The sequence below is a fragment of the Hypomesus nipponensis genome, chromosome 7 (genome assembly GCF_054491055.1).
Source record: "Hypomesus nipponensis isolate SF chromosome 7, ASM5449105v1, whole genome shotgun sequence".
Lineage (NCBI taxonomy): Eukaryota > Metazoa > Chordata > Actinopteri > Osmeriformes > Osmeridae > Hypomesus > Hypomesus nipponensis.
In genome coordinates, this window is record NC_140367.1 from 4,245,368 (window position 1) to 4,257,793 (window position 12,426).

General features: G+C 49.1%; 1 protein-coding gene across 1 annotated transcript in view; it reads left to right on the forward strand.

The window, feature by feature from the left end:
* nrcama (neuronal cell adhesion molecule a) overlaps positions 1-12,426 on the forward strand; it is a 36,172-nt gene that overhangs the window by 8,807 nt on the left and 14,939 nt on the right. Inside the window, exons 2-3 of the mRNA XM_084701402.1 lie at positions 10,984-11,191; positions 12,203-12,308. Coding sequence (XP_084557528.1) covers positions 11,092-11,191; positions 12,203-12,308 — 206 coding nt within the window. The 5' untranslated portion in view covers positions 10,984-11,091. The remainder of the gene's footprint in view (positions 1-10,983; positions 11,192-12,202; positions 12,309-12,426) is intronic.

Sequence of the window (12,426 nt, forward strand, 5' to 3'; positions counted from 1 at the left end):
GCATCTTTCGTAGCGGGTATTTTCTTTATTTCAGTTTCAGTCGAATCAATTTAGCTCTCCTAAATCTTGTTTATGGGTAATCATTTCAGTCATATAACACGAGGGGGGTGTATTTGACTGTAGGTCAATACAGCCAGACTTACTTTGGTTAATGAAAATGAGGGCAGAACCATAGATGCACTTTGCATGGGGTTTTGTGTATGTGTGTGTGTAGGTGTGTGTCTGTGTGTACAACATGTTTGTTCTGTGAGTGTACAGCATTAGTCTGTTGATGATAAAATCAAATCAACCTGAGCAATACTCAAATAACTCTGACCATGCTCTATTGTTGTAATGTGCCTGTGTGTGTGTCGGGTCAGGTCTCAGCCTGAAGGGATGTTTCCTAAGGTGTGTTTGATGGTACATTCACCATGGGTTGTAAGTCAGGCACCACATCAGAGGAATGAGTCACAGAGGGGCCAGCCCGATCTGTGTTAGAAACACCCTTTTAATAGGGTGTTGAAGATAATGGCATGTTCCTACCCTCATCCAAGAGACGGGCTGAGATTCTGCTGGCAGCTGCAATCTCTCGCAATGTCTCTAGTGGTTTATTTGAACCTTCTAGTCCTTTTCAGTGACGTCCATTAGGTATAGGTCACTCAGTAATGTGTCCTTTGTGTGTCTAGTATTGTAGCTAGTCACCCAGCTAGAACACATTAGGAACAGTCTGCTTGAACAGGTGAAGTAGCTCCTTTGTGCTCATTCTGCAGCTGTGCACCTTGGACTTCTCCCATTTCTCTCTCTCTCTTTTTCTCCATCTCTCCTTCCCTCCATCTCTCTACACTGACTACCCCTTGTCAGTCCATTTCCGGCAGTGTCAGATGTACAGCTAGATAGCTAGTGACTACTGACGCAACACCACCATGTGATTCTGTAATAGAATACAACAGAATGGCGGGGGTCTAAATATTTAGGATGGTTGCAGCTGAAAAAAAATGATGTTCTAACAATGGCAAAAAAATAATATTTTCTCCTAGTACTTTAGTGTTTTCTTAGTACTTTGACTACTCTCTCTTTCTCTCCGTCTCTCTCCCCCTCTCTCTCCCCCTCTCTCTTCCCCTCTCTCCATTTCTCTCAGTCTAATGGGTGTGTGCAGCTATGCTGTCAATATTAGCCAGCTCCCTGACATCCATACATTCTACCTTCCTCTGTTTGCTCGTGCTTTTCTCTCCTTTAGATTTCTTCACAACGGCTTCACAACTTTTTCTCATTTCCCCTTTGCTCGTTTCTCATCCTCCATCTGTCTCTCTCTTTGTCTTTCCATTCCCTTTCCGTCAACCTCCATCCCTCTCCCTCTCTGACAGATAATCTAGTCCCTGGAGTACATGTGTCAGCAAGCCTGGACTGACATGACTGTATGTGTACGTGTGGAAGGATGGGCTTGACCAAGGTTGGCATGACTGTGCCTGTGCATGGTTGGGTGGGTAAATATGTGGTCAGGATAGACTTTGCACATTACTGATGGCTGTGATCTGCTTACAGAGCCTGTTCTGGCCCCAGTCCCAGTCCCAGTCCCAGCCCCAGCCCGAAGCTCCACTCCCTGGCTTAACCCTCCAGCCCCAAACTCAACCTCAACCCTCAGCCCTCGATGATGTATCTGCAGGAGGCATCTCTCCTGTAGCCTGGAGTGGTCATGCATTAACATAGAAATGATCTATTGTGTCTTGTGCTCTGTGTGTCTGGGTGGTTTAATGGACCCAGGCCTCCTGGGCTCAGGTAGCACATTTACATGAACATTACCACCATCCTCCCCCACATGTCTGTCTGTCTCTCACACTCTGTCTCTCTGTCTCTGTCTGTCTGTCTGTCTGTCTCTCTGTCTCTCTGTCTCTCTGTATGTCTGTCTGTCTGTCTGTCTGTCTCTCACACTCTGTCTCTCTGTCTCTGTCTGTCTGTCTGTCTGTCTGTCTGTCTGGTATACAGAGAAAGGGTTGTGGATAGAGAAGACAGTTGTGGTCAAAGAGATGCTCCGAGATGTGTAAATCACCCTGATTAAAGCAAAGTGTGAAAGGTCCTTTATGTAGGACTATTACCCTCAGTGTGTGTTTGTGTGTGTGCGTGTGTTTGTGTGTGTGTGTGTGTGTGTGTGTTTGCCTTTGTGTTTACCAGTCCCTGTGTGAACTCAGTCAAAATGAAAAACGTGCTGTTAACCATGGAAACCAATCATGCTCTTTTTAACTGTTCACTCCTTCCCTGCGGGGGGAGGAGGGGGAAGATGTGAGGAGGGCAGAGGGGGAGGGGAGAGGGAGGATGAGGGTGTTTATGTGTGAAATTGAGTCCAGGAGAGATATATGTAACAATGCCCCTGCACACACCTGACTGCTAAGAACAGATGTTCACCACCCCCGGTTCTGCCGAGAGAGAACACAGTTCTGTAGCAGTGTGCTTCATGAGGAACCATCTGGAATGCTAACCCTGACTGTAGTCCATAGCTGTGGTCTCAGTCATACTCATGCCATGCTGTTAACCCCCCCCCCCCCCCCAAGTCATTACCTAGAAATAACTCAAGGGATTGTCTATTAGATCATCTACAACTCTGAACATGTTTGGTGTGATCATTTGAGTGTATACATGTTTGGTGTGAGTGTGTGTGTGTGTTGGCTTGGTGTGATAGTGTGTGTGTGTGTGTGTGTGTGTATGGACACTTGGTGTAATTGTGTGTGCATGCAGAGGCCCAGTTCCATAAGTGTCCATGGGGACCAGTGTTCCAAGCAGATGGGAAATAGAGACGAGTCATAATTACTCAGGTGTCTGGGGAGGAGGGATGACGACAAAGAGGGAGTGTGTTCTGGCAACACAATAACATGGTATATGGCTCCAAACCTGGCAACATGCTAAATTAAGTCGTTCGTCATTGTCTCTTGAAAACACATCCCGATAAGTGCACACACGCACGCGCACACACACGCTGTATGTTTGATGTGTGTGTGTGTGTGTAGGGGTGAGGCAGCACACAAGTTGACAATAACCAACAATAGCAACCACACAATAACCTAATGGACAAACCACTGAATGGTTTAAAGTACGTGGAATGTGTGCTGGCGGTTAACAACAATGGATCTCCCTGGGAGAAGAGTATGGATCTTCAGAAGCAGAGATAACCTCCCAGACAAAGGCCCCTGAATGAAGCGGATTGGTTTACAGTCCATTCTGGAGTGAGCAGGGAATGAGTGAGGTCAGAGGAACAGGAGAGCGGGGTCTGTTGGAGGGAAGGCAGCACCTGCTGCTGGTTCCTGGCTCCTGCCACCAGCACCACTCAGAACCCCACCGCTCTGTGGCAGATGGCGGGGAGAGGCGGTGCTGTAACACAGGCCTCCATACCACAGATAACCAGGGATGGAACCTGCACTCTGAACCCCATAAGTTCAGAATACTAATAACATTTTTTAGAATCCGACTACATCAAAAACGATTTAAGCAATCTAAGCAACTTCAAGTAAATCATAATTTCTACAAACTATTAATTGATTCAAATACTGGTCTTTTGATTGGCCTGACGATGAGTCCACACAACGCAGCATGCTGCCACTCTGACCGACTGACGAGCACCAGGAAGTGTGTTAACCACCACTGAGTGGCTGATAAAAGGGGGTTGCTTTAATCTTCCCCGCTGTGTGTGTGTGTGTGTGTGTGTGTGTGTGTGTGTGTGAGGAGGAGGGCAGACAGACGGGGCGTGTAGGAAGTGTGTGTTCCCTTGCAACTGTCGCTTATCGCTGCACTGGGGCCCCTTAAACCTCAGAGGATTATAGGGCTTTACCCTTTACACACACACACACACACACTCACACACACACACACACACACACACTCAGACACACACACTGCACACAGTATTGTAATTGTTGTATCACAGTGTTAAGGTGCAGAACAACTAGACTGAGAAATGCTTTATTCTTTTTATTTATTTCTACCAGCAGCTTTCTGAAAGACATTTGACCACAGCAGCACACATAGGGTAAGGATTAAGGTACAGGTTTCATCTTCCCCATGCACTCCAGTCAGTGAGGAAGGACCAGTCTGGAGTTAATGTGTTTCTCTGACGCTACACTGTGGTACATATGTGTGTGTGTGTCTCTGTGTGTATGTGTGTCATATAATAAATGTCCTATATCCTTCATGTTGTGGTACTAGATCTGGTTCATATCAGGTTGGCACACTTGCTGAGGACAGATTTGACACAGGCTGGTGGTCTTGACTGACCTCAGATCAGCAGGAAATAGCTTACCTGAGTAAGCTGGGTATTTGTAAATAAAGATGGCCCACCATAACACTTCTCTGTAAAGTTTCCCTTTAGAGAGTAGATACACTTACTGTCTCCACCCAGGCCTACTGTGTGTGGGATATCCATAAAGCATGCATGTGTCTTCCTCTTCCACTCCTGCTCTCTCTCATCCCCCTTGCCTCTCTATTTCTGCTCATGCTCCTCCTCTATCTCTCTGCTCCCAACCCTCTGCTGTTTCTCTCTCTCTCTCTCTCTCTCTCTCTCTCTCTCTCTCTCTCTCTCTCCCTCTCTCTCTTTCCCTCTCTCTCTTTCCCTCTCTCTCTTTCCCTCTCTCTCTCTCTTTCTCTCTCTCTCTTTCTCTCTCTCTCTTTCTCTCTCTCTCTCTTTCTCTCTCTCTCTTTCTCTCTCTCTCTTTCTCTCTCTCTCTCCATTTGGATGATGAAGCGTTTTTAGATCTATCACTCAATAATGCATGCTCTCTTTCCGATTCACTCACACACTTTTCATCTCGTGTTTTTTCTTCTCCTCTCCCACATTCTCTCTCTCTTTCCCTCTCTCTCTCTTTCATTCTCTCCCCCCTCTGGCTCTCAACCGCACTCCCTTTCTCCTTCTCTGTCTCCATAGTAACGGCATAGGGCTGGGGGGTTAGGTGTGTGCTGTCTGCTTGCGAGAGTGTGTGTGTCTGTTAGCTTTTCTCTGTGTGTGTAGGGGAGCAGCTGTGAGTGACGGCTGTTAGGCCATCCAGCAGAAGGTCATCTCATGGTCCAGATCAAACAGAAGGTCCAGACAGCTCAGTGCGCCAGGGTTGTGGAGCGGTCTTATAGGAGAATACCATAGTGCCCTGGTAACTGCTGTAAAACGGTCTTTGTCATGTCCGCGCTGCCCATGTGAAATGAACGGGCCTCTCTGGGAATTAGGATCATGTATTCATGGTCAGGCGTGTGTGTGTGTGTGTGTGTGCCTGAGTGTGTGTCTCTTGAGCCTCGCCTGAGGTGAATCCAGTCATTTTTGGGTATTGATTGCACTCTGTGCCTGTCTTGTGTGCACAAACGTAGAGTAATCCCTCTGGGATGGGACAATGCAGCCATGAATTCATGCGGCCTGTCACCTTGACAACACAGAGAACGTCTACTGGATTAGATAAACTGCTCAGATGAACTGTGTGTGCATGCGTGGGTGTGTGTGGTTTGTGTTGTCTACCAAATGTTTATAGTTGCATGTCCTATTTTTAGGATTTAGAACCTGGTGGGATGTGAAAGATCGAGCTTTGCATGCTTAACCATGTGGGAACGTTCCTGTGTGAGATGTTCCTGGGTGTGTGTGGGAGTCATGTGGCTGAGCTGTTAGGGAATCGGGCTAGTATTCAGAAGGTTGCTGGATCGATTCCCCGCCGTGCCAAATTTGGGCAAGGCACTTCACCCTACTTGCCTCGGGGGAATGTCCCTGTACTTACTGTAAGTCGCTCTGGATGAGAGTGTCTGCTAAATGACTAAATGTAAATGTGTGTTCCTGTGTGAGATGTTCCTGTGTGTGATGTTCCTGTGCGTGTGTTCCATGTTTTAAATCCAGGTAACACCCCCTCTATCTGCCACCCCCCCCCCCCCTGCTCTACTGCACACCATCACTGGTGAGGTGCCTCTACTGCCTGTGGCGCTGGGCTGGGATTGGTCAGAGTGATGTGTGTCCACTGCAGTGTGGCGCGTGTGTGTGCATGAGCCCTTCCAGCCTCTGCAGTGCTGCTGGGTCGTCAATCACCAGGCCAGACTAGGCCTGGGTGTTTCATGTGTAGCAGAGGAGGTTGGGTGGACTGGGAATGGGAAGAGGTTAGAGGTTACATAGCTTAGAGGCTACATAAGTTTAAGGTTACACACACGCACACACACACACACACTAATGAAGTGGAGGTTGAGTTGTGAGCAGTGCCGGTCTGAGATAACCACAGTGTTAGAGCATTGTGGTCTGCTGCAGCACAGGATTACGTAACACTGAGTTGTCTATCTGTAATATCTGGCTCCTATTGTGTCAGCACTGCAGTCTCCCTCTGCTATAATCCAGTTAGCTCTGAAATACAATCAGACTACTCACTGTTTATTTGTTTTATACTGAACTTTGATATGCTTACTTTGTAAGCTCTCCTCTCCTGTCTCCTCCTCTCATCCCCTCCCCTCCTCTCCTCTCTCCTATCTCCTCCTCTCATCCCCTCATCTCCTCTCCTATCTCCTCCTCTCATCCCCTCATCTCCTCTCCTGTCTCCTCCTCTCCTCCCCTCACCTCCTCTCCTCTCTCCTGTCTCCTCCTCTCCTCCCCTCATCTCCTCTCCTGTCTCCTCCTCTCCTCCCCTCCCCTCCTCTCCTCTCTTCTCCTCTCCTGTCTCCTCCTCTCTTCTCCTCTCCTCTTCCCTTCATGAGTAATCCTGACGGGTGAACAGATGGGGCGGAGGAAGGCACACAGGGATGCCAGCTCTCACCCCTCCCTGCCCTCCTCCCATCCCTCCATCCTATCCTCCCCACCTCTATCCTGCCCTCCTCCCATCCCTCCATCCTATCCTCCCCACCTCTATCCTGCCCTCCTCCTCCCATCCTCCCCTCCTCCCCACCTCTACCCTGCCCTCCTTCATCTCATCCTCCACACCTCTATCCTGTCCTCCTCTCATCTTACTACCACCCATCCGTCCACCATCAGCATGCTTTAAAAGGGGGGGGGGGGGTGAAGGGACGATAGGAGGTATGTAGTTGTGATTGAGGACAGGACCTCTGGTCATGCGTCACAGACGTTTAGCTTGCCGTTACCCAGTCATAAAGGTCTGATTGGGTACTAGTGAAGGTCACTGTGGGGGGGTGGGTCATGACATCACTGTAACTCACGTCACTGTTAATCCCTCAGTCACGCACCAAGGCTGTGCTCATCAATACCTTTCCAGTCCCCTTGCGCCGACACAGGGACATCTATAGTGTAGAGCCCTTACGTAAGACTGCCGTAAAGCTGATGAGTTTTCCTAATATTGGAGCATTTGTTGTTGACAGATGTGTTCCGGAAAGACGTGTATTCACGTGTCAGGTGATGTGTGAGTAAGTGACTAAGCTGCTCGTGTGACCTGCCAGTTGCGAGGGTGTTTATGCGGTTTTGGACTATTTTGAACGAACACACTGACCTTTACATGAACAGGGCTGTTACGGTGAAAGCTGTCATACAGTAGGAGGATAAAGACTGTGGAGCCCAGGGCTGCCGTGTGCTCTGAGACCATGCCATCGTCTGGGTCTGCAGCACACTGTACCCCGGCCAAAACTGGCTGCTCTAAGCTTCCATTGGTTTCTTCTCCTTTAACACACACATACAACATCAATCTCACACACAAACGCGCACAGACACACACACACAAAGTATGGATCGTGCCTGCAGGGTCCCTGTTCTCGCTGAGCATGGCCCAGTGATGAAATGATTACAGACAGGTGGGCACACACCCAACACTTCCACACACACGCACTAATCAACACACACATGTACACACAATCCCACTTCCATACACACACACACACACAAACACCCGTACAAATTCACAAACACACACACAATCACACAGATACACTCACACAAACCACAGAACTGGGAAATCGATATTGGAAGGGTGTGACTTCTTAGTCTGCATTGTCAAAGAAACGAAGCCCCTCCTTGTTTCCCACACTATGAGAGTAGGTCCAGTTGGTGTCATACTCTGTATTGTATATCCCATTGTTCAGCTGGTGTGTGTGTGTGTGTTCTGTGTGTGCCTGAAGCTAAAGGAAAGTCTCCTTCACCTGGATAAAAGAGACATAGAGTCAATAGTAAAGACATCGCCTGCCTGCCTGCCTGCCTGCCTGCCTGCCTGCCTGCCTGCCTGCCTGCCTGCCTGCCTGCCTGCCTGCCTGCCTGCTTGCCTGCCTGCCTGTCTGTCTGTCTGTCTGTCTGTTTGCCTGTCTGTTTGCCTGTCTGTTTGTTTGTCTGTTTGCCTGTCTGTCTGTCTGTCTGTCTGTATGTCTGCCTGTTTGTCTGCCTGCCTGCCTGCCTGCCTGCCTGCCTGCCTGCCTGCCTGCCTGCCTGCCTGCCTGCCTGTCTGTGTCTGTCTGTCTTTGTCTGTCTGTCTGTCTGTCTGTCTGTCTGGTGGACTGTGCCTGGCTGAGGCTCTGGCAGGGTTAGGGTTCAGGTCCAGGACTCCTCACCCCCAAACCCCCCTGCAGTTTCAGCAGAACCCTACAGTAAACAACACACCATTACAATGGGTTCAAGGGGGACTATGATTGGTGTGTTTGTGTGTGTGATGTGTGTGTGATGTGTGTGTGTGTGTGATGTGTGTGTGTGGGTGATGGGTGCGTGCTGACCATCAGCACTTCCTAAAGCCCGTGTATAGATAGAGAGAAAGAAAGAGCCAGGGATTGGGGGATTCTGTAGAGACAATGCTAGAATGACTAATGCCATGAATGGCGTATGTGTGTTCCTGTGTGTCTTCCTGTGTGTGCACCGGAGTGTGTCTGCATGTGTGTGCGTGAGAGCACCAGAGTGTGTGTGTGTGTGTGTGTGTGTGTCTGTCTGTGTGTGTGAGGGAGAGAGAGAGAGACAGTGAAAGGAGCTGAGGTAGATAGTTTGTCCTGGGCTACAGTCCAGCCATGCGAACTGAGACTACATGGAGACACAGCCGTGTGTGACAGAGAGCTAGCAGCATCCGATCAGCTTGACCTCATACCCACACAGCATCCTAGGGCAGTAATACTCACCTTTCTCACATGTACGTAAAGATTAGTGTAACTGTCTCACATTGTGTCATTTCCGAATGCGCTTCACATAACGTAACAGTTTCAAGCTGAACATGAATGGCTTGTTTCCTTTCTCAAAACGTCTCTCTTTACTCTGAGCGTGAAAGTGCAACACTATCCACTATTGTGTCTGTAACATAGACCCTGAGTAGTGGAGAGGAGTAGAGAGCACACAGAGATGTGTTACTAGTGTCTCCTTTAGAGGCTCAGCAACGACACTATCTACACACACACATTTAGTCATTTAGCAGACGCTCTTATCCAGAGCACACACACACATTGTGTCCAACCAAGCAGGCTGTGGATGGAATGATTGTCTGACTGAGGATACGTGTAACTATGAGGGCATCTTCCTGTTCAGGTTCAGTTTTCACGGTCTGTTACTGGGACTTCTTCTGGTCGACAGCCTGCCTTTGTAGTGGCCTGTTTCCTGTTCCACACAGTCAGTCAGATGGGCAGATTCACAGTTGTGTTGATTTCCCCTCGCGTCTCATTTGACATCCATCGACTCCCAGGAAGCTCTCCTCACCCTGACCATCCTTCCTGTCTGCAGCTCTCTCTGTCGCTCTGACACCTTCCTGTTTATCCCCTGTGATGTTTAACTGGGCCTGGTCACAGTCTCACAAGCATTCTCACTCAAGACTGGCTTGTTACTGTTCAGGTCAGAACCAACAGGATGTTCTACATCTGGTCTGTGTCATTGAGACCCGGGTTTGAATCCTGCATCTGTCGTGGCACAGGTGGGCTGTGTTGCTTGTACTCCTTGCAGCCTTCGGTTCTTCAGGCCAACAAGAGGACGGAGACCAGAGCAGCATTGAAGAGGCTGTTGTGGTGTCTGTGGTCTGTCAGGTCTGTGATTACAACAGACAGCGCTTCCAAGCCCAGCAACAGTCCAGTTCTCTGTGTGCAGGAGTGTGATTGGCAGGTCCATTCAGAGAGAGACTGTTGCTTCTCGAGTGCCCCTTATGAGGGCATACACTGTCTCCTTGGCAACAACCAGAAGCCCCTTACACCATTGCAGAATGTGTGTGTGGTGTGGTGTGTGTGTATGACTGTCATTGCAATAAAAGACCACCTTACATCCTCATCTAAGAGACTATTGTTTCGTCTGGTATTTCTTCTGTCAAACTTGATGAATAATATTTCATCCTGACAGGCTACAATCTGGCGCTCATATACCAGGACCTTACTGTGCACAATACGCACTCTCTGACAGGAAGATGAGATCCATTGTGATGGTAGCTTCTTGGTGAATAGAGCACAGCTTTAGCTGCAGTCCTGAACCGGGCTGTTGCTCAAATGCCAGCTATACCTTGAGATGGCGTGTGTGTGTGTGTTTTCCTTTGTTGAGAAGCAGACAACAGCATTGTGTCCATGTGTGTCTCATCTATATGTGGTGTGCTCCATATGGCTGGAAGGCAGCCAGCCAGCCAGCCAGCCAGGCTGTCAGTACTGCTATCACTAACCAGCGCTGCTGTGATGTCACGGCCGGGCGCACTCACGCGCACCGTGTTTACAGCCAATCGGCCGGGCTGGATCACATAGGACGCTCTCTGCAGAGATGAACGCTGGGTCTCTCTGCAGCAATGTCATGCAGTGCCTTCAGACAATCCCAGTGAGACTTGGGATGTTCTGCTGCATCCTCTGGCAGTGTTCTGCATCAACACGCATCTTCAGTCATATTGGATATGATCATTTCATTGAGTAGTCCCGCAAACACGCGGATGATAGTAGGAGCAGCAGGGACTGCTGTCCACAGGCCCTGTTCACTGATGATGTTTGAGTTGATGGTTTTAGACTGGAATGGGCCGTAGACTGATTTAACTGTGTCATAATGATCTCTCCCTCTCTCTCTCCCTCCCTCCCCCCCCTCTCTCCCTATACCCTCCCTCCCTTCTTCCTTCTCTCTCTACCCCCCCCCCCTCCCACTTTCAGATTCGTGGTGTGGATGCCCATCTCTTCTGCCAGATTTGGCTGATCGTGGAGAGAGGAGGAACCTTGTGTTGACCCAAGGGGAAGCTTTAGAACGTGACATATCAGACCATGGCCAGGGACAGGAAGAGGAAGTGGGCGTTAATCAGCGGAGCTGTGCTACTGGTTCTGCTCAGTCACCTGACCTCAGCGCTCGAGGTGCCTCTTGACCGTAAGTATGGTCACAGCCCAGTCCTGTAGGGCAAACTGTAGGACGATGCAGCATAACAACTACCAACAGTAACCCTCATCCTAACGGCAGGCCTGTTTAGGAGGGACAAATGGAGAATTCCAAAGACTGATTGATATACTGTACATTCCAAACTGTTATCTGCTCCATATACTTGAGGCGCGCTTGATTTAGCTTCTGGAGGTTGCACTTTTCCACCTGATCTGCGATAACACTGGGCAAGCTAAATCAAGTGCATCCCAAGTATCGAAGAACATGTGAGCCTGTGGCTCCTTCTGTACCCTTTCCTGGTATGAACACACACCTCACTAGCGCCCAGCTAAACAGCTAGCTCTGCACTCAGCACGGCATGGGGAACATGCATGGGTCAGGTCTGGGTGCGGGGTCTTCTCTTCTCCTGTCTTGCCTCCTCTGATGCCTGTGATCATGTGACTAATGCCCCGCCTCTCCTCATTCTGCTCGGTGCCCTGGCCTATCACGGGGGACTTAAAGCTAAAGTTCGGGAAGGATGTAAGTGGCCCTGGACTTCTTGTCTGTGGCAGTGGTGTGGAGTGGATCGATGAGAAGCCTTACTCTTGATTTGCAATGCTGTGGATTTGGCTATGTTTGCATGTGGGTATTTAAACCCCTTGTGCTGCAGACTTCCTGTTGTCCTAGTTTGTTTCTTGAGGTCAATATTTACGTTGTTTTCATTTGAATCGAATGGTAAGACGAGGATGATGAACATATTTTTTTTCCCCAGCATGCTTTTTGATGTTTGTCGGATTACATCTAATCAATGCACGCTTTGTCTGCTTTTGTTGCTGTGATTAAACTCGTGCGAGTGTCCAGTATGGGTGTTTGAGAGAGAGAGAAAGTGTGCAAGCAAGTTTGTTGTGCGAGTTTGTGTGTATCTGTGTGTGTGCGTGTGTGTGTGTGTGTGTGTGTGTGTGTGTGTGTGTAATGCATGAGTTTGTACATTTGAGTGTCTCACCCTGGTCTGCCCTCTACCAGTGCCTCAGCCCCCCACCATCACCCTACAGTCCCCCAAGGATTACATCATCGACCCCAGGGAGAACATTGTCATCCACTGTGAGGCAAAGGGCAAGCCGCACCCCAGGTCAGCATGGGAAATGTAGTCCCGGGCAGCATCAACACCCTAGGGAGAAACTGAGTCACTCTCAACAAACTTTTAGCTCCAACTGTTAATGTGCTGTGCTTTTCACCCTGCGCTCTAA